This window comes from Bemisia tabaci, chromosome 10 (genome assembly GCF_918797505.1).
Source record: "Bemisia tabaci chromosome 10, PGI_BMITA_v3".
Lineage (NCBI taxonomy): Eukaryota > Metazoa > Arthropoda > Insecta > Hemiptera > Aleyrodidae > Bemisia > Bemisia tabaci.
In genome coordinates, this window is record NC_092802.1 from 1,591,166 (window position 1) to 1,617,918 (window position 26,753).

At 37.2% G+C, this 26,753-nt stretch overlaps 1 protein-coding gene across 1 annotated transcript; it reads left to right on the forward strand.

Annotated features, from left to right (window-relative positions):
• Positions 1–2,776: 2,776 nt before the first annotated feature.
• Positions 2,777–25,989, forward strand: LOC109031950 (importin-4; the record flags this gene model as incomplete). The annotated part of the gene is given in 14 exon segments (XM_019043812.2): positions 2,777–2,916; positions 3,938–4,110; positions 5,726–5,900; positions 7,612–7,797; positions 9,654–9,911; positions 11,839–12,039; positions 13,461–13,679; positions 15,150–15,417; positions 16,631–17,000; positions 17,778–18,112; positions 19,408–19,769; positions 21,912–22,253; positions 23,849–24,026; positions 25,738–25,989. Coding segments are annotated over 14 exon segments (3,240 nt in total). The 3' UTR covers positions 25,863–25,989.
• Positions 25,990–26,753: the final 764 nt, after the last annotated feature.

Below are 26,753 nucleotides of genomic sequence, written 5' to 3' on the forward strand. Positions count from 1 at the left end.
CTCCCAGTGATCAACTGGAGAGAACTTTCCTTTCACTCTGGGCTATTTAATCAATGTAAAATCTCGAAAAATCTCGATCGCTAGTGAGATTCTCCTCTGTTCTCTTGTAAAAAAATCGCTTGAAAAAGCGATTTTTTGTATGTGTGAGTGCGCTCCCATAAGATCTGATGTAACCGCTTATTGTATTAGTGTGTATTTTACAGGGGTTTTTCGAGACTACCGATAGTCGCTGTTCGATACGTCGATACGTCGATTCAATTCTAAACCTACCAACCCTTTCCTACAAAATACCCTGTTCTTTCTGAGTTTCCTTAACTTTGCCTTCTTTAACTCCGTTTCTAAATAAACTTTATAAATTATCTGAAGTTCTTTATATCTTAAAGCTTCAATTTCCAATATGAATTTCCTAACTTTTTCACCATTTTCCTTATAAAACAAAATCAATTTACGTATGTACTTTTTACCCTTGTGTTTAGCGCTTGTTTCATTTGTGCGTCAGCTTTGATACAATGGCGGATATTTTCCAATTTTTTTCCTTTAAATCTCTTCGAAAAAGTCCCAAAATGACTTAGCACTCTTTAAATAAGTAATTCACCCCTTCAACTTAACATTGATGGTACTTTGGATGGTTCCACCTTTTGCAGTGAGAGAAACTGAATTGCCGAGTTTCTGAGCTGGCTATGGCTGGCTCCTTGGTTTGTCCGTGTCCTTCGGTTTGATTTGTGATTTGTGCAACTTCCTTAATGGATAATCTTACTTATCAAAATACTCTTTGACTGTGCGTGGAGTGTAATTTTGTCTTGAGTCTTGACAGCATTAGCACCATGTGAATCCAAATTTCAATCAACTCCATTTTTGCCGCAGGGTAGGGATCCTTTAGCTATCCTACCGCTATCAGAGTGCTGTCGAGAAACTAATCACAACTGTCGGTATGTTCTGTTGAGCAGTTATGTAAATATAAAACGGTTGTATTTGTTAGTCAATTTCTTTGTATGTGAACAATAACTGAATGTCCAGAATTCCAAACATCTGACTGTATCTCAAGTATATGTCGGAAATATTTATCAAGGTCAGAGTTTGTGAATCCTTGGCAGCAGTTAATGAATTTCCCCTAAGTAACAACTTCGCTCAACAAAGTTTGGTAAGTAAGTACAGCTCAGATCCACCATCGTACACATATAATTACATATTAGTTTAAACTCAGTGCGAGTAATGTTTTGAGGGTAAAGTGTTCTCTATTCTCCAACATTTATTAGCAGGGGTGCGAATTGCGCGGAGGCTGAGAGGTACTTGTTATTTTTCTAGATTTTTCAGATTTGCAATTTTTGTGGAATACTTACTGTGACTTTGGCACACATTCTAAAATTAACAAGAAATTCCACAAAAGTTTGATCAGCGCGTTGTGCTGACCTTCTTGCGAGAACCTAGCCCGAAGCTGAAAATTGCAGAGGCATGAAACAATGTTCACTTTGGTTTGTGAGATTTTCTTATAAACTTGGCATCCTCATATTTGTCCGACTTTTACCAAAATAATCTTGAAATTATCTCTCCCATCACCACATAGCAACAAAATTAGCATAAACATTCTTGATAAGAGGTGGCATAGTATCCAGAGACCCCTGACAGTTTTGTATTAAATACTAATGATGCTCCTCTGGCAGAATTAAAAATTGACCATTCTAAACTACATACTCATATCAACAGCTCTTGCTGACAACAACCTGCTACCTTCATCAACTTAATCTGAAGTTTAGAATAATAGATAAGCCGCCAACTAATGTACTATCATTTCCATGCAAACAGTCAACCTTGTATTTATTGAGGAATGATAAATACAGTTTTTACTATGCCTTAGAGTTCTTACCATAATTCTTACCATTTGGAGTCAGGAAATAAAAATAATTGCTTCATTGTTTGCATTTTTATTGGCCAACTAAGTTCACAGTGGAACTTTCGTCTACTTGGTGTTAATGAAGGTAAATATTTATTCTTCTCTTATTTGGATGAGAATTACCTAGGTGCATCAAATAGGTATGACATACTGTGACACTGGGTGCCGCTACTAGGTACTCTACTTATATTTCAACGATACTGGAAAAATTCATAACTCAGGTAAGGGCGTTATCTTGCAAGCTACAGAGCTAGTAATTAGTCATATTTCGATCCTTTGAGATTCTTTCATCATTCAGAAATAAAAAACTAAATTCAGCTGGAACAGGCACATTTCTAGGAAGGAATGTGACGGATCATTTATATCTAATTTATATCTCATCGTCATCTCACTTATCAAACAATGCTTCTCGTCCTCATCTTGTTCTAATCTTGTTGAGAGCAGGCGAAGATTTGAAATGCGCGCTACAGATTCGGTAGTCGCCTGGCAAAAGTGGTACCCGCCTGACGTCACAAAACTTCAAGATGGCAACAAAAATCAAACTGGGACAATAATCAAAGAAAAGGACTGTGGTGGTTACAAAGGAATACCTAAATGATCATTCATTTTTTCGAACCCTTATAATTTAAAAAAATTAATTTGAAGTGAAGTACGTATTTGGAGACTTTACACTTTACTGGGAGAACATCCAATGCCCAGCATGAGCATTGGAAACGTCATTCGTGAACTCAAAATGACCGACTTGTTTACTTTTTCCACCACGTAAACTTGCATGCCGCACATATCCGGCGCACTCGCATTCCCGGATTATCTTTGAAAAAATGAAATTTTTACCGTGTTTTATTCGTGTTAAATGTAGGAAGTAATTTATTTATACTCCCTAAATCTCATTTCTTTGGATATTCTATGATTTAATTCTTTGTTTCTTGTAATATTTCGAAAATTGTGCCCAGTTTCTGCAGCTCTTCTCTACCACCATGGAACAAATTTTGCAGAAATTGCTCAGCGGAGACAAAACTCCGGAGGTAAATTTTTTTCTCGTTGTCTCATTTAGACTATCTTTTTCACAATCTTACAATGAATGCTCCTTCACAGTCAGCATTTTAATGGTTCTAAAAGCTCAAAGTAAGGTTCAGTGAATCCTAACCTCTCAAGCATGCCATGTGAGCTTGAGTTTCTAGCTCACCACGGATAGAAGGTTTTCTGGTCATAGAAAACTATTGCTAAAAGTTTCCAATAATTGATAAGCCAACCTGACAAATCAGCATCACTAGAAGTTAAAGATAGTTCATCGATAGAGCGCATTTTTGAGAATGTAGAATTGATGATTACTGTTGGTCACTCTTACTTAATATCAAAACAGGCTTTAACAATTTAATTTCCCCTCTCGCTGTGTTCTCAGGCATTCTTATCTTTCCAGCTAGTATGTTCTCATTTCTTAACCATGGACTAGCTCTGATCCATGAAAATGAACTTATAACGCCTATACAGAAGCTATTATTGGCACGTCACTATAAAGCGATACATATCAATTTCTTCGCAATGGTAGCATTGAAAGAGGTTTCGCCAATGTTATTGTTTGGATCCAATTCGATATAATGGAGAATTCCTATGATGACGTTGCCCCTTAGCGTTTATTGGCACCATCATCAGATAATGTGCCAAATGGTCCAAAACCAATCTCTGGCCCCCATTTTATGTAAGTATCTTCCCCTTCACATCAGTTATAGGAAGAATCAAACAGCAGACCCAATTGAAGCACATTACAGATTGATTGATTACTCAAACTTAAAAACATATACTTGTCTCCCACAGAGCACTCAGGCACTCCTCGACACCCTAACGTTATGTGTGTATAGAGCGACTGTCATTGTCAGTAACTCTTTCGTCAACCAAGAAACCCAATAGTAACAGCAAAATATGGCTGATACAACAAAATACCTGGATCCCTTGTTAGTATATATACTAGACCTTGTAGTATATTGAAATGTTTCTATTTCTCTACATCCAAACATGTATCTGATTTTTATCTTGTCCTCTTTTTAGGGTATGAAGGAGCTATCCGAAGCCTTCAAAAATCCTGAATCTATAGCTGCATTGTTTACCCTTCTTGTTGCCTCGGAAGATGCAAATATCCGACAGTATGCTGGTGTCCTCTTAAAGCAGCGGTTCACAAAGAAAAAGCGTTGGGCTGCTCTCCCTCCGAATGTTCAGAACCTGTAAGTAACCACCATGCTGTCAAAGATGTAAGGTCGTTCATGGTGAGCTTTTCTACCATGCTAAGGAAACACGCCACATTACCATTCAGGCGTTGCCAAATTTCCTTTGATGAAACGCGATTTCCTGGTAAACTTAAAAATATTTTCCTCCCAATTTTCCCGATAATTTCATTCATAATCTCACCTAAAGATTCTGAAAATTTAAAGGAAAAATATTCATAACTTCCTCATAAGTAAACATTTTACCGAAGGAAATATGGCAATCCTTGAATGTTCTTACGGCGTTCTTCCCTAGCACGGCAGTTTTGCTCTCAATATGTATGTAGTTGAAGATTGCAACGTTAGAACTAATGACCACAAAAAAGAATTAACAGTGACGGTATACAATTTTGCTTTTAATGCAACAAATATTGCAGAAATGAGTGTGAGACATTTGGACGTATTTCTGCCAAATGGAACTATGTGCATTAAGACATGAGCCTTGAGACCCATGAGAATATATGCATAACAGGGCTTATGTCAAATCGTACATAGTTCCGTTTGGCAGAAATACGTCCATTTATGCATGATGGATTATGGACATATCATGGATGTAGAGGAATTTTTTTTATTAAATCGAGGCATTAGTCAATTGAATCGGCTCCTGCGACTACATCCATCGTCTAATACAGGATTTCATAATTTTAGTGGCCTCTTTTGCCCCATGACACTGATGAATTTCGACCTATTCAACCGATTTCCCTAACAAACGTTTAATTATACTTAGGGGATGTTTTATAAAATTGCTCTACATTCCTATTACCTCATTCCATCTTGTTTTTGTAGGTTACAACAAATTCGTTGACACACATTCTAAAACACTGTATTGGGCATCAGATATTTTTGCACAAGACGATTCAGTTATAGCTTGTTTGGGAATGCTTAGTGAAAAGATTGAATTCAGGTCTTCATTTTGTTGCCTTTTTTTTGGGTTAAAAGTCCAATTGAGTCATGAGACCCAATGTAATTGATTTTTAAACATGTCATTTTTCCTTGAAGTTACACAAACTGGTCTAACTCTCTCATTTGTGATACCCTTCATCTGTATTAAAGGTAAAAATATGAAGCAAGAAAAACCTTAAAAGAGGAATAGTACTCCTTGCAAGAAGGAAATGAGCTGAGCTCATTTTGAAATTGTAACATTTCACTTTTAATAAACATTATTTTAGCTTCACTCACTTTTAGCTTTTCTCTTGCTTTAATTCTTTTTTATTGCATCATTTCACAGGCTTTCAACAAAGGTGAAGAATTTGTAATCAAAACAAAGAATGTATTTAAAGTTTTGATGACCAAATAAAGGAGTGTAAATGATTTATTTTGACGGTTGTTAAGTAGTCGTGAATTTTAGCCTATTGGAGGTCATTCAATTTGCTTTGCAGTGTTTTCCCTAGGTCTCTTTATCAGAACATACTTAGAAAGGCTTAAGTTTCCTCTCAGTCCTAATCAAAATCATCATTTTCCGTTATGATTTAACAAAATTGTTAAGCCATGAAATCGAGTCCCTGAACTTACTTTTCCGAAGCAACTGGTGTGTTTCAAAAACTTACTCTCTATTTTATTGTTTTTCTTATTTCAGAATAAAACAAGGGTCTTTAGAAGCCTTAGTCAAGGAGTCCACCAAACCTGTGAAAAATGCAATTGCCCAGTTCATCGCAGTTATTTTAAGGCACGAATTCAAAAATCAGAGTTGGCCAGAACTATTTGGTTTTCTCACAACCCTCTGCGCAAGTGAGGCAGTCAGTGATAGAGAGGTATATTTTATTGTAGAATATTTTTTAGCATAGAACGGGAGGACTGTAAACACACTTTCACCTTTCCAAAGTATAGGGTAATGAATGTGTCAACTCCCGAAAACACATTACAAGTAGATTTGGACGCATTTTTCAACCACCTTTTCCCCCCTACTTATCATATTTTTCAATTAAGTATTGCCCAATGATGCAAACAAAGATCATGAAGGGGGTTCAAGTTGATGATGTTCTCTCATGTTCACTGTTCCCTCTCTACTCACTTTTCTTTTCCTTCTTCACCCTATTATTTCCTCCTCAATTTCTTTTTCTTCCTTAATCATTTTCCTCTTTCCCTCTCTGCCATCTTTTGATCATGGAGTGTCTCGACTTTGAAAGTGGCCCTTAAGATTGATGATTATGAGAGCTGAGGGCATTTTTTTAAAATATTATTTTAACTGATCTGTTTATCATCTGAATATGAAATTTTCTCAGAGTTTTCTTTTCAGAAAAGATAAAACAGGAATGTTATCAAGAATTAACATCGAGTAGTTTTCCTTTTAAAAAATAAAGTATGACAGGAAGTTCAGCGTCGCAAACCGGGATACGTGGTCTGGTACTTTTATCGTCGTTGTATCACCTGTATGTCCTGTATGACATGGCACCATGTATGACCAGTAGCCATGCGCATGGCTCACGTACCAATTATAAAAATAAAATAAATAAATCATACTGTACCTTGTGCCAGTTGAACATGCTCCAGATATAATAGGAAAATCATTTGATTCAGGGATCTACTAGGGCTCTTCCTTTTTCCTCTTTGCTGCTGAATATGAAAACTACCCCAATCACTTACTATCACCGTAGAATTTTCAAAAACACGTTTTTATGTTTTTTTTGGCATTGAAGTGGTCATTTTTGGAAATTTAATTGGAATTTTACTATTACTGTAGAATTTTCGAAAACATGTTTTTGTGTTTTTTTTTTTTGGCATTGAAGTGGTCATTTTTGGAAATTTAATCTTCCAGATGAACGTAGGTGATGGGAAAAATTCAAGGTAATCTCCGAATTCTGTAGCAAAAAGTAAGTGGGAGTAGTCGTAGACAAGTAAATCACATAATCTTCCCAGCCTCCCAGACACAAACCAAACAGATCAATTTTACTTGGGGGTTTCATCAATGGTTTATGCCATTTAAGCGGAAAAACCTTGTTGCACCGCAAAAAAAAAATCGTTTTGACAGAAGATGAGATCTCCTGTGTCCTCATAGCTGCTAAATCTGAAAATGACCTTTGTTGTTCTCCATCGTACGCCAATTACTCAGGATATTGAAGTTTCCTCGTTAAAATAAAAGGAAAATTGATCTTTCCTCTTGCCTCTTGAACACACAAAAAATTCGTGATAAAACCGCACTTCTCCAAAATTAAAAAAATATGGTATCAAGAAATAAATGCTAACTATGGGCCAAGGTAGTCTTTGTGAAACCATGAAACATTAATTTTTTTTAAATCACTAAGTATTTCCCTCATCAAGACAGTTGGGAGCACGGGTTTTTCACCAGTTGTTTCTTCATTTTACAAATTCCATTCTGGGGCAGCGCTCCTAGGAAATATGTGCTGCTTTTTGCCTTACATTTAATACATGAAGAACAAATTCTTCACAACTTTGACACCGATTATTTATTTTACTTCACTGCTTTAATATTTGACATTAATGTATTCACACTAAACATTTCAGCTTGGAATGTACGTTGTTGGAATATTTTTGGAAATGTCAAGAGAACAGTTTGACTCACAAGCCCCAGCAATCTGCAGTTTGTTTAGTAAAACTCTAAATGAATTGGAAGACTTCACGGCACCTCTAGGCTACCTAACAATAACAGCCATGGGACACTTTGCACTCGCCATCGAAGGTCAGACAGACGTAAGTGACCAATGACTGAAGCTCTACTTCAATTGTAGCCTGTGCTCGAGTCATGTTTTTCTTTTTTATTAGTTTCTAAAGTGTGATAAAACCACCTATAAAGGTGTTAATTATCTTCGAGTCATGTTTAAAATTCTTTAATTTAAAATGTTCAATGGAGCTCTTGCATGTTTCAGAGATTTGCGATTTAAGTTTTTTTCTCCTGTAAAAGTTCGTGAGAAACATAATATAGGGCCTTTGGTATTCTCTAAAACGAACCCCAATGCTCAAAAAAGCTCTTTAAGTTGAAACCGCAATACAGGTGATCCCCCTTGCTGAGAGTACACCTCTATGTCTAGTCAATCTCTCGGAAAACTTTAATTGTCAATCTTGCACATACGCACGAGTGCCGGTGTTGAGGAGGGGAAAAATGCAACCCCTAAAAGCTGAGTAAATTTATAAAGATAATAAACAGACCGTTACGATTTGATTGAATTTGTTGACGTTCTAAACAGCGCTCGAAACTCAGGCGCCAAGTGCGCCTAATAAATTGGTCATGGGGCCTAAAAAATGAAGGCTCTGCGCCGATGTGGTCCATTAAAATTGCCTCTCCCCACAAAAAAATCCTAATTTTTCTGTTCGGTGATTTTTCGAAATTTCTTCCACGTTACAGCAACTTGTTCTGTAACTAAAACATCTTGCGTCTAACTTTTCATTCAGTGCGCCGTGATATTTAGGCAAAAAATCAATTTGGCCCCTAAAAAATCTTCAGTGGCCCCTAAAAATCGAGCTTGATGAACCACATGGCTCCTGAAACTCAAAGATGAGTTTCGAACACAATTTTATTGCCCAATGATGCAAACACAAATCATGAAGGGGGTTCAAGTTGCTGATCTCCCATGTTCACTGTTCCCTCTCTTCTCACTTTTTCCTATCTGTCTTCACCCTATTATTTCCTCTGAAATTTCTTTCTCTTCCTCAATTCTCTTCCTCTCTTTTTCTCCGCAATCTTTTGATCATGGTGTGTCTCAACTTTGAAAGTGGCCCTTAAGATTGATGATTATGAGAGCTGAGGGCAATTTTTTCTTTTTCTTTTTTTGCATACTTTTTTAACTGGTCGATACATTATCATGTTGTACCATGTGCAAGCTGAATTGGACTGCATTTCGCAATTTGGAATTCTAATGTCTGGTTCAGTTCAGAAACGACTTATGTACGAGTAGTTTTCCCAAGCACAGGAGTGTTCTTACAGATGGGCCAGAAATTTTAGTTCCTAATTGCAAAATATAGTCCAATCGACGGTTTGATTTTGGACTAAATTGTCAGAATTGATGCATGATCTGACCTCAGCTGGGCACTCATACCTTATACCCAGTGATTGTTAATTATTTCGATGGTACTGTTTTCACAATCATTTCCTTCCTCCAAGTTCGACTAATTTTGTAATGCCTCAAAGTCCCAAAGGAAATGTCAGGGAATTTCATTCTTTAAATTCTGTCATAACTCTACACGGAAAAAATTAAATTGCTGATTTAACAATTCAATTGCTGAAATAATTGACTGCAACATCTCAACGTAGATTTTGCAACAAAAAAATGCTACTTTAACCACTATTGTGAGCTAATTTAACCACAGGGGTGGTTAAAGGAGCATTTTTTTGTTTTAAATTCTACATTGAAACATTGCAGTCCCTTTTTGTAGCTATTGAATTGTTAAATCAGCAATTTAATTCTTCCGTGTGACTATTTTGCCATCGTGTCACTTACTGTATCCAGGCCACATTTTAAGTGTTTTTTTTTTCTTGTTATTTACTTATTTGCCGAGTTTCTTATTGCAGTTCTATTGATGGTCGGTTGATGAGTATTTTGTATTTACAGCAAATTCAAATCTACAGCAGTTTGATTCCACGCATGGTGCTCATAATCCGGGCGCTGGCAACGGTAAAAGTGAACAAAGCGATTGAGTGCATTCAGTTCTTGGATGAGATGTTGACCTTCTGCCCAGCGCTCATCGCGCCGAACCTTGTCCCTCTCCTGGAACTAGGGCTTGGGCTTATGGCCGATAAATCTGTTGAAGAGGAGCTACGCATTCAGTCTTCACTTCTCGTGGACACCCTCATCAAGTCCAAGAAAAAGGTAAGTCGGAAAGCCCAGCGCTTGTGAGCTTTTTTCAGGGTTGCCACAGTCAGGGAAAACCAGGAAATGTCAGGGAATTTCGATAAGTCAGGAAAACCGGGAAATGTCAGGGAAAATGACAAAAATGTCAGGGAACATTTGTTAAATCACCTTCATTTGCTTTCTAGAGTAGGTTTGAGGTTTCGAACAACAAATTTTGCTTGAAAACTATTTTCAATTATACCTTTCTAGCCATTCGTCACATCCTCAATTGCCAGAGAATTCCACACGGAAAAAAAAAGAATTGCTGATTCAGCAATTCAATTGCTAAAAGCAGTGAGTGCAATGTTTCAATGTAGATTTTACAACACAAAAATGCTACTTTAACCACCCTCGTGGTTAAATTAGTTTACAATGTGGTTAAAGTAGCATTTTTGTGGTTAAATTAGTTTACAATGTGGTTAAAGTAGCATTTTTGTGTTGTAAAATCTACATTGAAACATTGCACTCACTGATTTTAGCAATTGAATTGCTGAATCAGCAATTCTTTTTTTTCCGTGCACCAAAATGTGTCAGGGAAATGTCACGGAATTTCATTTTCTAAAGTCTGTGGCAACCCTGCTTTTTTCCTTTATTACATGCAGGATCATAGGTCAGTTGTGCTGGTCACAGAATGGTGTTTTGATGCTTTCTTGTTGATCAGCCAAAAATAGTGTGATCTGTCCAAACAGCAACTTTCTGTGTTCAATATTAACGGAAATATTGCATTTTGAATTATTCGGTTTCTGACGTCATCCGAGTGAACTCCTTGGTTTCTTCCATCTTGCTTTCATTAATCAGTGAAACACTCACTTGCACTGGTTACTCAACGTGAAACTCGGATGAAAGCAAGGTGGATGAAACCAAGGGTGTCACAACAGCAGGGGATGACGTCATGAACCGAGTTTTTCAAAGTGTGATATTTGGGTTAATATTGAATGTAGAGAGTAGCTGTTAGGACGTGTCATATTATTTCCAGCTGATCTACCAGAATCAAGCATTGAAACACAATTCTGAGACCAGGGCAACAGATCCATTAAGTGGGGTTCAGTTATAAGAAACCAAATTAAGTTGGATCTAGAGAAAAAAAGGTGTGAAGTTTTATCTGCCGTACTGCCCCATTAAGGAAAAGAGCAGTATGAATTTTCAGGGTTCAGTCGTAAGAAATCGAGCAGATTGTCTACTGTACAGAAAAAGTACAGATACACTGGAAAAGCACGGATTGCGAAAGGTCGGTACGGAAGTGCGGAAATGGTACGGATTTTCGGTGAAAAGGCACGGAAATTCAAGATTTTTATGACAAACTTTAGAAAATAGCCTTGGGGGTATACGATTTCCAGACATAATCCATTAATCAACATCTCAGCTCGATTCCTCGTGTTTTTTGGTTATTCCTTCGTCATTGCATCATTCCTTTTCCCAATCCACATACAGTTAAAAATGCGTGTGAAGTAAAGATAAAGTAAGGAAAAGGTAAGGAAAAAGCAAGGAAAAGATACTGAAAAAGCAAGGAATTCTAATCACAGGGACACCCTGTAATAGTGGACACCCTGTCAAGCCAAATTAAGTTGGATCCAAAGAAAAAGAGATGTGAAGTTTTATCTGCCATATTGTCCTGCTAAGGAAAAACGCAGTATGAACCTTCAGACGTTGATAAGCTTTTTCCTACAACAATCCTTGTTCTTAATTTGAAGTTGAAACTGTTTTTATCGGGATTCATCGTAAATGATAATTTTACCTTGGTTTTCCCCAAGTTTTAGTGTAGTGACCTGATGTTGATCGCAACGAGATGGAAATAGCTATTGTCCCAGTCCAAAAAATCAACGTGATTGGGGAAAACCAAGGTAAAATTATCCATTCTTGTTCTATTTAAACACATTTCAGACTAATGTTCCTTTGATCTTCTCAGATGATTGTCAAAATGAATTTAATAGAACAAATCCTACGAGTTCTCCTGTCAATCATGAGTGAACCGCCGGAGTCTGACGAAGACGAAGAGGATGATTATTTTGAAGAGGATCCAGATATTCGCTCCATTAGCGTCTGCGCTAATCAAACTCTGGATGTCCTTGCTCTACATGTTCCTCCTGAAAAACTCATCACACCTCTTGTAAGTCCCCTCTTATTTGCTAGGAATATTTCATTCCTCCAGAAATAACTCTGAATGGTGTAATAGCATTGCCGTATCAATTTCGCTTTCAGAATTTTTTATTTATAAGATTTGTCATTCACACACTGGAGAATTTGCATGCAAATTTTTTATTGCTTCATCTGAAAGTGCTTAAAGAGCTGATTTCACAGTATTTTTTATAATTTTTTCTGATATGGGAAATAGTATAAAAATACATTTAAAAGTGAGAAAATGCACCGCCTAGTGACGTGATCTGGCAGCATTTTCCATTTAAACAATCTTCTCCAATAATTGTTCATTTTATGAACCAAGGGTATCCTCGTGTTCAGTTCACTTAGTAGTTTAGACTTAAACCTGAAATTCATCAAATTTCAGACACCTGCAAATCCTCAATTGAAGATTGAAGTGTCTATTTTGAAGATGCGGCAAGGCAGATTTTGTTTCCAAATCGAGCTTTTGATAGAAAAGTGATCCTTTTCCTTTTGCTGTGAAGTTTTTCTTGTCTTCAGAAAAATTTTGTTTTTCAAAGTTGGCACACTTTTGAAATAAACGCTTCAATTACAGATTCTAGCACCAATGTCACATGTACTACATATGTACCTATGATGCTCGTCTCAGAAAGTAAGTTTCTGTATTCCTTCTCTCGAGAAACATTGAAGTCAAAATAATCTCAAATGTACTGCTGAAATGCGTGGACCCCCAGATCTCGGATAGTATATCTACAGCGTAAGTCCGCAACCGCATATCTCAGTTTACTATGCTGCAGACTTCCTGTCATACTTTAGACAGAAAATTACTCTTTGGCAATTCTTTAAAACTGCCGTGATTTTTCTTCTCAGTGCAAAGAAAATTCTGCCAAAACTCCAAGGAATGATGTCAAATTGTTCTCCTTTTATAAAATAATATATAGGCGGAGATTTTCAAACACCGCAAACGAGATATGTGGTTGCAGACTCACGCTGTCCATATGTATCTTTGTTTCTTTGTAATCAACTAATCACTTCGAAAATTTGATTTTGCTTTAGCCACCGCAGAAAAATGTTTTTGACTTTCATGAGAGTCGCATGAAGATAAAATTTCTGAATTACCTAGTTGTTGTTTCTGTCTTAGTATTGTTTTTGAGAAGCACTAATAATCACACAGAAAATACACCCAAAAACCTGCATGCAAGCCTTGTAAAAGTTGGCAGGAACTTTTTCTCAGTGGCACGTAAGAAAAATGTAATTACCTAGTGATTGGTTGGCCCAATCGCAAAAACATGTAAATGCTCAGTGCAAAATAAAAAATCTCAAGTGTTGTACACAGGACAAGAATTCTTAGACTCTATAATAGAAGGGTTTAATCTTTTTTAAAATTTTCTTGTAATAGCATGACCTTATTTTTCCTCCGGTTTTTTCTAGATGAGTTTTCTTGAGCCAGCATTTACCGGTGACAATGTATGGCAAAAGAAAGCTGCTTACCTTGTCATTGCAGTGCTAGCGGAGGGGTGCTCCGAGTACATTCGAGACCATTATCTAAATGATTTCATCAAAGTGATCATTCAAGGCATCAGTTCAGAAAACAAGCATGTACGAAATGCTGCTCTCTTTGCCCTTGGCCAATACTCAGAATACTTACCGGTAAGGACGCATGTTTTTTTTTGTCCTATCAGAGTTTGAAGAAACGTCAAAATACAGTACTTTCTCTCTGTAGCGAAAACTCAAGAGACTGGCCGATCTCCTTGATACAGAGAGACTCTCGTCATAACTATAGTGGATATTTAATATAGGAAGTTCAAGGAGCCGACCGATTTCCTCGTTACAGAGAGAAAGTATTGTAATTGTTTTTTAGTTTTTTTTCTCTATCTTTGTCTCTCCCTTAAAAAAATACAAACAGAAATAATCTCTAAATATTTAAAATGATTAAAACTTCCCCTACTTTGATGGGAAAATTTAATGCATTGCTTGCGACTTATTATTCAGAATCTCTGAATCTGGTGTTTCCATTCAACTCTGCAAGAATCACTCTATTAAAAATATTGTCCTCATCAACTAAGATCCTTTTCTGGAAGGCGATCACATATTGATGGCTAAAATGGAAAAATGTGCATTTCAGATTGTGCCATTATAATTTTCCGCTCATGTTTCAATGGAACGAGGAAAACGAACGAAAACGAAAACGAACAGGCAGTTTCTATTGAAATTCGTCTGTGAAAGTTCCAACCCATGTATCTTATTTGAGACGTTACAGACTTCCTGTCATATTTTATTTTTTTCAATTGAAACTTGGTCAACGTCATTCATTTAAAACTTCTGTGATTTTTCTTCTCCGTGCAAAGTAAATTCTACAAAAACTTCAAGGTATAATATTGATTTGTTCTTTATTCAAAAAATAAAAAGGAGTGGAGATTTTCAAACACTGCAAACGAGATGTGTGGTTTGGGATTTTAACTGTCGAATTGTCCGTGAATTTTATTCACTTTATTTATCCTATTTTATTCTTCCCTCTTTATATGGAAAACTGCTTATCGTCATTTCCTGAAAACTTTGGTGATTTTTCTCCCACATGTGAAAAATATTATTCTGCGAAAATTTCAAACCATGATCTTGTTTTCAAAATTAAATCAGATTGTTAATTTGAAACACCGCAACTGAGGTACGCATGTTTGCATCATTTATTTATGTTTGTATTTAGCCATTGCCATTGATCTGTCGTCACCTTCTGGCCAAAGTATTACAAGCGCCATGCGACATTTCAAGATTCTTGTCACCACTTGTTTTTTACAGAGAAAGTTTTGACTGAATCCGTTTGAAAATGTCACGTAATTTTATCAGCAGCATGAAGAAAATTCAGTGAAATTTTAAGACAGCTTCGTTGAACAATTTCTCCGCAAAAAAATAAAATGGCGCGGAATTTAAACATTGCATGGCGCTTGTGATACTTTGGTTGGAAGGTGAAGATGTGTTTTTTTAAACTTTCACCATCAATTTGAAGGTACAAGATGGAGACACTTCTTTTCTGCATGCATATATCTGATCAGTCCTAAATTAGTTTTAACTTGTGCATGTAAATGTGTTTATGATTTTCCATGAAATCTGTGTTTTTTTCAGTCTGATCTCTCCATGTATGCAGAGCAACTAATGCCGAGGCTCTGTTTCATCTTGAATGGTCTCTGCTCAATCGATCCAAAAGAGCAGGACGTGGACAAGGATCCATCCTTTGATCGAGTTTTCTATGCTTTGGAAATGTTTTGTGAAAATTTAGAAGATGCTCTTCTCCCTTATTTGCCGCAAGTCATGGAGAAAGTTCTTATCCCATTAGATCGTAACCTCCCACTTCATTACAAAGAGCTTGCTCTTAGTGCCATAGGTAGCATTGGTAAGTTAATGTTGTATCAAGATCAAATTTCCAAGAAAAAAAAGTTCAACAGCTGTCCTGAAACACCAGAGTGTTTGACAAATCATAAGTCCGCATTTAACCTTCTTGATAATTTACTGGTTTTGAGCAGCCACATACAATTGCATTTTCCCTAGGGAAACCCCCCTCCTGGAACCCCTCCAGCTTAAGGCCATGCTTATCAAATATATGAGTATAGCCACATACCGTTTTTTCAGTCATTAATCCTTACAAAATAATTCCTGAAAAATCTGTACTACAGCCAACTTTTGAGGCAGTTGCGGGTCAAGTGTGTCAAAATATATTTTAGTAGAAGTGGTTGAAGCTGAACTCCTAAGCTGCTATCGCAACAACTTTTCTTTTACCATTATCATAGCGTTTTGGCTTATAAATTGAACCTCTGTCATATTTAAATGATGCTGATAAATGCAAAATACTTGATTAATTAGCTCATAGGTACATTAAAAGACAACTTAATCCAAGAAAAAGGTTGCGAAACAAAAAAAAATTGTGAAAATCAGGATGTTTTAGGGTACCAATACCTCACTTTTAACCGGCAAACAAAGCAACTGTAGGAAAAAACAGCGAAAAATTCGTCGCTTGGCTGACATAAGGGCGTAACTACACATTGAGATGAGCCCGGAAAAGCATTGAATTGTATGGCCGACAAGGTTCATTGCAGAGTGTAGTTACGCCCTTATGTCAGGTAGGCGACGAATTAGTCATTGACTGCTGTTATTGCAAAAGCGAAAGGAAGTTTCATCAGGCAATGAAAATTATACCCCTTTTTCACTCTGACATCTTAGATAGATACATAGTTATTTATTCAGAATAGTACATATTACACACTTACATAATTGACAACACAGAATGGTGCAGAGAGGGAAGAAACCTCGTCCGGCACAAGTAGTAAATCTGAAAGAGTTTTTTAATCATAACAATAGACTGATATATTTTTTGATGACAGGCTCCCTGTCTGAATAGAATGGTCTATCAATATACATTACAAACAAAATGACGAAATTTGATTTGCAATTGATATGATATTACACAAAGAACAACAAATACCTGTAAGGAAAAAAAAGAAAATTGATTGTTTGGCAAGCAGTAGAATATAGAGAGATTTAAGATAAATTGTCAAAGCATTTAAGTAAACAAACCTATCATATGTATATTTTTACTGTGTGTTTTTTAGCATCAGCAGTTAAGGGTCACATCATGCCTTACTTTGGAAAAATCATCGAATATTTGAAAGTTTACCTGGCAACGCCGCAGTCAGAGAACGAGGAGATCCTGCAGGTACAAACGATCGACACCCTCTCTGTGCTGGCGAGGTCGCTTGGAGCAGAGCATTTCCAACCTATGGCTGATGAGTGTCTCAATCTGGGCCTCAACTTTCTGAAAGACACAGAAGATCCAGTTCTGAAGAAAGTTTGCTATGGCCTACTAGCATCTCTTTCTACAGTCATGAAAGAAAAAATGACAGCGTATTTAAATGTCATCATGGAGCCACTCCTTGTTTCCATCGCCTCTGAAAACGGCATTATTCCCAACTTCGATGACAGGTATAACAGGATGTTTATTATTATTCTTACAATTTTTCCATGGAGTACAATAGAGTTGCAATGTACTGGAGCGTCAATGAAGTCAATCCATGAACGGGCCATTCTGAGCCCTTTGTTCGCTGGAAAATAGGAACCGTTCGGCATTTTACACTGCGGCTCATGGGAGAATCGCGAGCTGCGAGTGGTTTTTAGGATTTATTCATTTAAATCAATCATTATTTCCGCAAATCTTGGCGAATTGTGTTCACCAAAGTCATAAGAAATTAAAAATATACAATACTCCCGGTTTTTATGACTTAAATTTTTTACCTGTATTTTCTGAGCGAAGACTGGAGCTGGGACCCTGCGCATACGGCATCGCCAGTCGCCGCACACTAGTCTCAGGAGTACTGGACAAAACAGCCTCAAAAAGTGACTTTATCGGCGCTCCAGAACATTGCGACTCCATTGTACTCTATGATCTCTTCAGAACCAGTGAATTTCAGAATGATAACGTCAATTTTCTTTTCAATTCTTTTCTCAAGTGCTCAATAGACTAGGATCATTCAGATACCAAAATTAAGTGAAAGAATATTTTCAAAATGGTGGTACTTTGAGCTCGCAAATGAACCACTTACCTATTTGTACTTGGAAATTAAACTTATAAATTTAATTCAGGAAATCACAAAGTATTGATCTTTATCTTTAATCTTTGCCTCACTTGATTCTTTCGTTTGACTGAAAATGTCGACTCTTAAATATTTTGTCTCGTATCTCACAGTTGGGCTTTTGTTGTAGTGATCTATACTTGCCGTTGGACGAAGGTGACGACGAAGCAGAAGAAGAAGGAGGAGAAATCGACATTAATGAAATGTCAGAGGCCAGTGAAGATGCCGTCGCTGGGTTTTCTGTAGAAAATGCCTACGTTGAAGAGAAGGGAGAGGCGTGTTCAACGTTACGAGACTTTGCAGAGAATATTGGGGAGCCTCTATTACCTTACATGAAAAACGCGATAACTGAGGTGTTTAAACTCATTGATTATCCGCATGAAGATATCAGGAAAATAGCCATCGAAACGCTTGCTCAGTTGAGCATAGTTCTACACAAAAGTACTCAGTTGGAGTATCAACAAGGTAAGAATTCTTACATACTTTTCTCACGCCTCCTCCCATACCCAAACTGTATTTTCCATCCGGTAGTTGTTTTTCTTTTTTATCCTTGTTTTGTCAACCCTCATTCAAATACTACAAAACCCCGAACCCAGAGTCTACAAAAAAATAGCTATCTTCCTCTCTCACAACAAAACCCAACTGTATATACCATCTATCCTCTTTCTCATTTCTATTCTCATCTTCTCTCTCCAAATATTTCCTGGAATCTGAATGTATTTTTTCCATGGCCCTGTCCTAGATTAGCAATATAAGCCGTTCCAATTGAGCCTCTGTGATTATGAACGTAGCCAACTAACCTTCAACTAACCATCAAAAACTCCAATACAAGACAACCTATCTCATCTCATACAATCTTCACTACTATGGCTTTATTTCTTACAGCATACTAACATAAATCCCTACACCCACTATTACGCCTCTACCCTATCATTCCAGCTATAACTAAAATTACTTTCCATTTTTCAGCTCCTTTCCAAGGCTGCAGTATCCCCTGGATATAAAGTCTAAAAAAGAACATAAAAAAAAATCCTTCTTTGTGTTTTGGAGGCTTAGGTAAAACTGGTAGGAACCATAGAATTTAATTGCTTCTGCTAAGACCAAGTCTTAAAGTTGCATGCTGATAATAATGATCTTAGGAAATGAATAATGTCTCAACATTTTTGTAATGTTTCGACGGTCTGTGGACTTCTTTTTTTTGTCAGAGACATTACGTTTTGATAGGTTAAAGTGTTATGAAGGACTACTTATGTATGGTAAAAAAAGAATCACATACATTAAAAATATAGGTCCTACTTCTTTAATTTGAGGTAGCGACCATATGATCCCAGCCAAGGTGATGTCATTGCACTGCATTACGCGTTCTCTTTATTGAGGGGGAAAAGCTCGAACGAGCACAGTTTTCACTCTTTTCAATGTCCATAATACTCTATTTTCCTGTACAGCTCTTTCTGAGGTTTAATTCTTCCAAGTAACCGTTGAGGAAAGAAGAAGACCCCTCTTATAATGGTTTAAGGATTTCTCTAAAACTCTTCTCTTCAAACATTCAGTCCAAAGACACTTTAAAACGTCAAAATGTAATGACCGTGACCAAAAAAGAATTCCCCTGTTCAGAAACAATTTGGGTGTGTCGTAACTATTTTCATATGAACATATTTTCTGCAACAAAAGGATTCAGTTATCCTCAACTCTCTGTTTTCTTCCTCTTCTCTCACATTTGTTTCCAACTTGGTATTCTGACAACAACTTTCATGTTTCAGGGCTGAGAGAGGTTTTAGCGACAATGATCCCCAAGTTTGTGGAGCTCATAAAAAAAGATGAAGATCGGCTCGTAGTGACTTTGGTGTTGGAGTCCCTGGCTCTGATCCTAAAAGATATCGGGCCGCCTGTTCTCGAGGGGCCAAACCATCTGGAGCAAATAATTGAAAGTGTCAATGCAGTGCTGAACAAACAGACGGCCTGTCAGGATTTCATTGATGAGGATGATCAGGATGAAGCTGAGTATGATGAACATGTCTTGGAGGTTGCGTTTGAAATCTTTCCCGCCTTGGCGAAATCGCTTCCTCATAATCTGTTTGCACAGTATTTCTCAGCCGTACTGCCAGCAGCCGTCGGAAAAACGGTACGGTTTTTGTGTTCTTATCAATTTTTATGAACTACCATTTTCCCACATCAAGGTGTCTACCAGTCCCCTAAAGTCCCTAATGTTCCCGATTATCCCCGATTTTGGAAGGATGTCCCCAATATCCCCGAAAGTCCCCAATTTTCTTGTTCAGGTCCCAAAAAAATGACAAGAATCGTCCTAAACACCGTCATTTTCAAATTTTCCTGCCAGCTGCGGCGGCGCAGTGTAATGAGGAATAAAAACTGAGGTGTTGCTTGGTTTTTTGTGTGTTTTCATTGGTTCAAAATGGCTTTTAAAATTAGTTGTATAAAATATGCTTTTAAACGCTCTAACTAGCTCCCTTTCTCTTACTATTTCGGGGAGAAAAAGTCCCCAATTTTCTTGAAAAAACACCCCCAAGAGTCCCCAAAAGTCTCCAATTTTGGTTTTTTATAACTGGTAGACACCCTGTGTACCTTTTTTCCACATGGTATCTTCAGGAAGAGGCTCAAATATCAGGAGAATTTTAGCTTCATGTCACCCTGTTGTTTGCGCACAGGGCTGTCCAGAGGCGGATCCAGCAATTTGGCAACATCAGCTTTCCTTCATTTAAACCTATACTAATTAATCGATTGTCGGAGCACCTGGCCCCTCCAAAAATCGATATATTTCCATAGGTTTATCTGGAGAAAAGACAATATTGCCTATTTGCTGGATCCGCCAATGGGGCTGTCGCAGTCAGGAAATACAGGGAAATGTCAGGGAAAAAGAAGTCAAGGAAAATCTGGAAGTGCCATGGCAAATGGTTAAATCCTCTTTATTTGCTTTCCAGAATGGGTTTAACGTTTTGAACAGTAGAGTTTGCAACTACCTATTCCAAAATTCCATAAGTCTCTTAACTATGTGACATATCTTCAATTGAGGACACCGCACCAAGAACAGCCTATAACTGGAAACCGCGTTTTGAGAAAAACACATTTAAAGTTTTGTTTTTGATGTACTGCGCAGACTTTTCTATGCAGGTACCCTGTTTTGGTGTTTTTGGGTGACCTAACCCTTCTATTGAAGGATGCCGAGTAGATTTTGCGATACATTTTGGGTTTACACTTCAATGTATTTAATTTAAAAAAGCGGTTTATAGGTCATTATTACGTCCAACAGTCATTTTGGTGGCAATATGAAGTATAAATCATTTTAATCACGCATGATTAACGCAAAATGAAAGAATATCGATAGTGAGTATAGAAAGGGGTAACTAGCACCTTACAGGCCCTTAAGTTTATAGGCCCGTATCACGCCCAACTGTCATTTTGGTGGCAATATGCAAAGTATACATTTTTGGAGGAATGGATAGTTTGAGAGGAGAATAAATTATTTCAATAGCTCGTTTTTCTGAAATAAAAACAAATTTCTATAAAATGAGATAAAAAAATCGAGCCATCACTATCGCCGCGCTGCGCCGATGCCCGCGAACCGAGAATGATAAGGCCGCGCGTATAGGTCGTTCTTGCATCCATCGATCCAGAGGCCTGACTTAACTCGGAAAAAAAAGGGTTTTCGACCTCGAGCCATTACCTATCTATATTCTATCGCTACCACAGCATAGTCCAGGGTACGTAGAATCCGAAAAGCAGATGGGCGTAACAACGACCTATACGCCTATAGGCTGTTCTTGGTGCGGTGTCCTCAATTGTTAATTCACTTACTTACCGAATTACCAAAATGTGGCAGGGAAATCAGGGAAATGTAGGGTGATTTCATTCTCTAAACTTCTGTGGCCACCCTGCATCTATTTGCTTTACCTTTTCAATCAACATGTCTTTTCTGCTGAATTAAAATTGTGAAGGAATTTTCAATTTCTCGTTTTTCTCTGAGGTGAAGGAACTTCTCGACTACTGTACTTGCACGCAAAAATGGAATGTTGAAAATTTTCTCTCCTAACTCACTTTGGATCTAAATATTTGCTTTCCTAATTTTCCCTCCTCCTCAAAGAATTTATCAAGAAGAATTTTTGAAAGTTAGATATCTGAATATACAATATTTTAAAGAGAACAAGGACCTAATTTCACCTGCTTTTGCCAGCATGACCTACAATCCTAAATTGTATGGTTTTTGAATCTGTCTTTACGAGAGTGACTCACGGCTTAAATTCTGTTCCAGAAAAAAGATTACTCGCACACAATCCGAGCCTCCAGCATCGGAATGATTGCCGAGTGTATGTGTGGTCTGGAAGACTGCATGGCTGATTTTGTACCAAAACTCCTCCCAACTCTAGTGCAGCTGTCTCAGGACAAAAACGAGCAGGTTCGCAATAATGCTATCTTTGGCCTCGGAGAGTTTGCTCTCTACGGGAAGGAATGGGTCTTTCCCTACTATGTTGAAATTCTCCAATCCTTGTCAAATACCATCGGCAACGAACAACATGGAGGAGTATTGGACAACATTTGTGGAGCAATATCAAGGCTAATTCTTTCAAATACAGCCTCAGTTCCTCTACCACAAGTAAGTACTTAAAACCTATCTCTCTAATATTTACTCAACCTTGAATTATCCTTTTTAGCAGCTCTTTTCAAGGCAAGCAAACTAGAGTAAAAGACCTGCAGATAGGTATACTTCTATAGAATATTATACATATTTTAAGTCCATTATTTATCGTCCATGCGACAGTTCTCATAAACAAAGAACTATCTGAGGAATTTTTCTGTGATGTCAACTGATCTACCGATTTCTTGAATCAAATTGATGGTTTTGAGGCATTTGTCTGAGAATAAAATTCCATAGATTAATCTCCGCTGTCTTCAATCGAATTAATTTTCATAAGTGTACTTCCATGAAGAAAAACGTGGATAATGTGTTTGCACTCACTTGCGCATAGTTGTTTCTTGCAGACGTGTTTCGCCGGCATTCCCAGGACCTATTTGTGATAAATGTTTTTTAACTTTTGCTTCTACAGCTCTCCATTAAATTGTTTGATAGTTTCTTAGAACGTCATATTTGCATCAGTTAGCTGTAGCTCATTTTACATTTCTCTCAAATGAACTTTTCTAAGGAATTTTTCTATGATGTCACCTAATCTACCGATTTCTTGAATCAAATTGATGGTTTTGAGGCATTTGTCTGAGAAAAAATTTCCTTAAATTAATCTCAGCTGCTTTTTAATTGAATTAATGTTTAATAATAAAACTATGAATTCTTCCACGGAGCATCATATATTGAGTCAATTATTGATAGTTCATCTTACAACTCTTCCAAATGATTTTCTCTGAGGAATTTTTCTATGATGTCAACTAATCTACCGATTTCTTGAATCAAATTGATGGTTTTGAGGCATTTGTCTGAGAAGAAAAATTCCTCAAATTAATCACAGCGGCTTTTTAATTGAATTGATGTTTTATAATAAAATTAGGAATTCCTCCACGGAGCATCATATATTGAGTCAATTATTGATAGTTCATCTTACAACTCTTCCAAATGAACTTTTCTGTGGAATTTTTCTATGATGTCAACTAATCTACCGATTTCTTGAATCAAATTGATGGTTTTGAGGCATTTGTCTGAGAATAAAATTCCTTTGACCAATCTTGGCTCCTCCCTCTCGATCCTTGGCTGTTTTCAATTGATTTAATTTCTCATATTTTTTTGAAGGATGAAAAATTTTCTCTCGCATTTAAGAAAACCAAATAAAACGGCACGCAGCTGTGTTTTGAAAGAACAGGGAATTAATTCTTGTCGTTAGTCAGAAAAAGAATGAAAAGAGCACTCAAATTTTTTGAAATATGTCAACAGATACCAAATCAATTTAAAGAGCCCACAGCCTGATTGTTGAAACTTTATATGGCTTCGTTGGCAAGATGAGAGAAGACATAGTCCTATCTGGGCTGTGTAATATATCGATTTTCGGTGACTTGTCGTGTTGATGTAAATTACAACAATCTGGACACTGAGCCTCTAAATTCTAACCAGAATTTTTTCTAAACCTGTCAGTAACGTCTCCATTTCTTCAGATTTTTCCATGTTAAGTAATCAATTATAAATCATCAACAGGTTTTAAAGTTTAAGTGTTTGTTTGTTTATTATTTCATGTGTCTTTTTTTTAGGTTTTACCAGTTCTCATAGGAAAGCTACCTCTTCGTGAGGACTTTGAAGAAAACAAATGGGTTTATCGTAGTTTGCTTCACCTATATCAAATGGGCGATGAAACGCTCAAATCGCAAATTCAAAATGTGATATTCGTCTGTCTGCAAGTAGTCAGTAAAAAGCAACATAGTGACCAAGGTATGTTTCTTCTCTGTTCTGCTGTGCTAAGGAAAAACGCTGTATGAACCTCCATGCATTGCCCAATTTCCTCTGATTCAGTAAAAATCCCCTGGTAAACTTAAGAATATTTTTCTTTCAATTTTTTAGATCATTTTGTTTGTAATTCCACCTAAAGTTCGTGAAAATGTCAAGGAAAGATATTCATAACTTTTCCCAAAAATAAATATTTTATCGAAGGAAATTTGGCAACTCTCGAATGTTCATACGGCGTTTTTTCTTAGCACGGCAGTGTTGCTCTCATTCAAACAAGTAGTTGGGGGTATTAAGATAAATTATACTCATCTGCTTTTCAAAATGTTTTAATTTTCTTCTCAAATGATTCTACTTTTGTTTCCCTAAAGAACCCCGCACAGAGCATGGGCTCAGCGGCTCTCTATGAAAGTGGATGAAACTTCAATAGATTGATGTAAAGTTCATAATTAAGGGAAAGCCAAAAAATTAGCTCACTTTTGCGAGTAGAAGCCGAGATATTCGCAATTGAATTCGGGCTATTTTCTATCATGCCGCAGCATGGCGGAAGAATTCCGAGTCCCCTCACCCCTCGTTGTTCGGCGTTCTCGATCAGATCTCACGTCACTCCGTGAAGATAGGTGCTTATGCGCTCGGCTGGTGCGAATGCCGTACTCCCTCCCTCTCTCCGCATCTGTCAATTCGGTTTCAGCAACTACATTTCAGATAAAACCGGCCGGCGGCGCCGGCACGAAAGAGGTGCGAGAAGGAGGGAACTCCATATCGCACAGCCCGAATGGAGCGTCCTAATGAAAGAAGTGAGTGTAAACAATGCGACACTTGGTTACCTGGTGGGGAGAGGGGGTTTCCTGGCCGGAGTGCTCGAGCAAGGTAAGGCGACACAGAGAATTTACCGCCGCCGCACAGAAAATAGTCCGGGTTCAATCGCGAATATCTCGGCTTCTACTCGCAAAAGTGAGCTAATTTTTTGGCTTTCCCTTAGTCATGAACTTTATATCAATCTATTAAAGTTTCATCGACTTTCATAGAGAGCCGCTGAGCCCATGCTCTGTGCGGGGTTCTTTATGTGCCATATTCATTCTATTTTCCCTGAAAAATGGTGTGGACCCAGCACCATTTTTCCACCTTGTTTAGAAATAACGTATGTACCATTAGTTTCCCAATGTACTTAAGTGTTTTTAGGGATGAGCCAGAAATTGTAGTTGCTAATTGCAAAATGAAGTTCAATTAAACCCAAGGTTTTGATTATCTTGTCGGTGTGTCCATTTAACCTTGAAAAACATTAATTTTTAAGTGAATCAAATTTTCATTACTGAAATAGAACAACTCTCCCATGGAAGAAGATGTATTCATTCAAAGGAATGAATATTTGTCTCATAGTTTAACTCATTTCAACGGTGTTAGTCGGCAATCACACAACTCGGTTGCGACGTTGCAGACTTCCTGTCATCCTTTATTTTTTAAACGGAAAACTACTTAACGGGAATTCTTTAAAACTGCCGTGATTTTTCTTCTCTGTGTGAAGAAAATTCTGCATAAACTTTAAGGAATGATGTCAATTTGTTCTCCTTTGAAAAGATTACTTAGAGGCGGAGATTTTCAGACACCGCAAACGAGTTATGTGATTGCCGACTTACAGTGTCGATTTGTCATAATGATAATTGGCTGTGTCCTAATGTCATATTCTTTTTTGTTACAGAAACTTTAGAACTGCTGGTTAATCTCCTAAAAATGTGTCACAAGGACTTCGGAAGTGCTTGTGAAGCTGTTGTGAACAGCAATCCTGACCTTAAAGAGACATTTGAAACGGTCATCAAATCATAAAATTGTAAAGTGGAGCTGCTTGTCGATAATCTATGTTAAGCTTTTTTGTACTCGGCTTTTTATATGACTTTATTCTTTATACTCCAAAAATTATTTATGTTAATTAAATTCCCTTGTTGACTGAAAATGAACTTAATCATTCCTTCTCTCTTGTTTTTCTATAAGTTCTGTAACAATTCTCTTTTCTTAATTCTTGAGAGATTAAGTGACGGTCTAAGGAAGAAAGGACCCACAGTGCGCTGAAATTCTTTTTAAGAGGACAATTATCGCTAAGTTGAGTGAATAAAATTGAAAGTTAAGCTTTCAATGAAGAAAACTCCAGTATTCTGTAGAATATGAAAACGTATTGGGTCAATGACCTCACTTTTTGAAGTGAGGGAGCACAACAATAAAGTGTTAACTGGACTGCCGGGACGAAGTCAATTAAGTGGCTTGGAGGACAAGGCGAATTAGTGCAATCTTGGAAATAACTGAGACAGTAATGATTTCAAGTAAAACTAGTCTTAATGCATACTCTGTGAAAAATTGACTCCTGAATTCCAATTTTTAAGCATCTAAAAGGTAGTTTGAACTTTCTTTCGGCCATAAGGATTCATGTAATTTCAAAACCTCAAACTTGTATTTCTCGAAATAGCAAAAACTGCACATCACATATGCACTTTGTCCTCCAAGCCCCTCAATTGATGTTCAGTGTTTTGTTTGGAAATAGCGATAGTTCATTTTTACTGTCCATCTTTGATAATCATGCAAGTGTTTTATTGATTTATCTACTCATTGAAAAAAGAAATTTTATAAAATTTCCAAGTAGTGCAAAAATGGCACACACCTTTCAGCAGGCATCTTTATCATACAAGACAGACTTGAAGCAAATTATTTGGAGCTCTCAGTCTG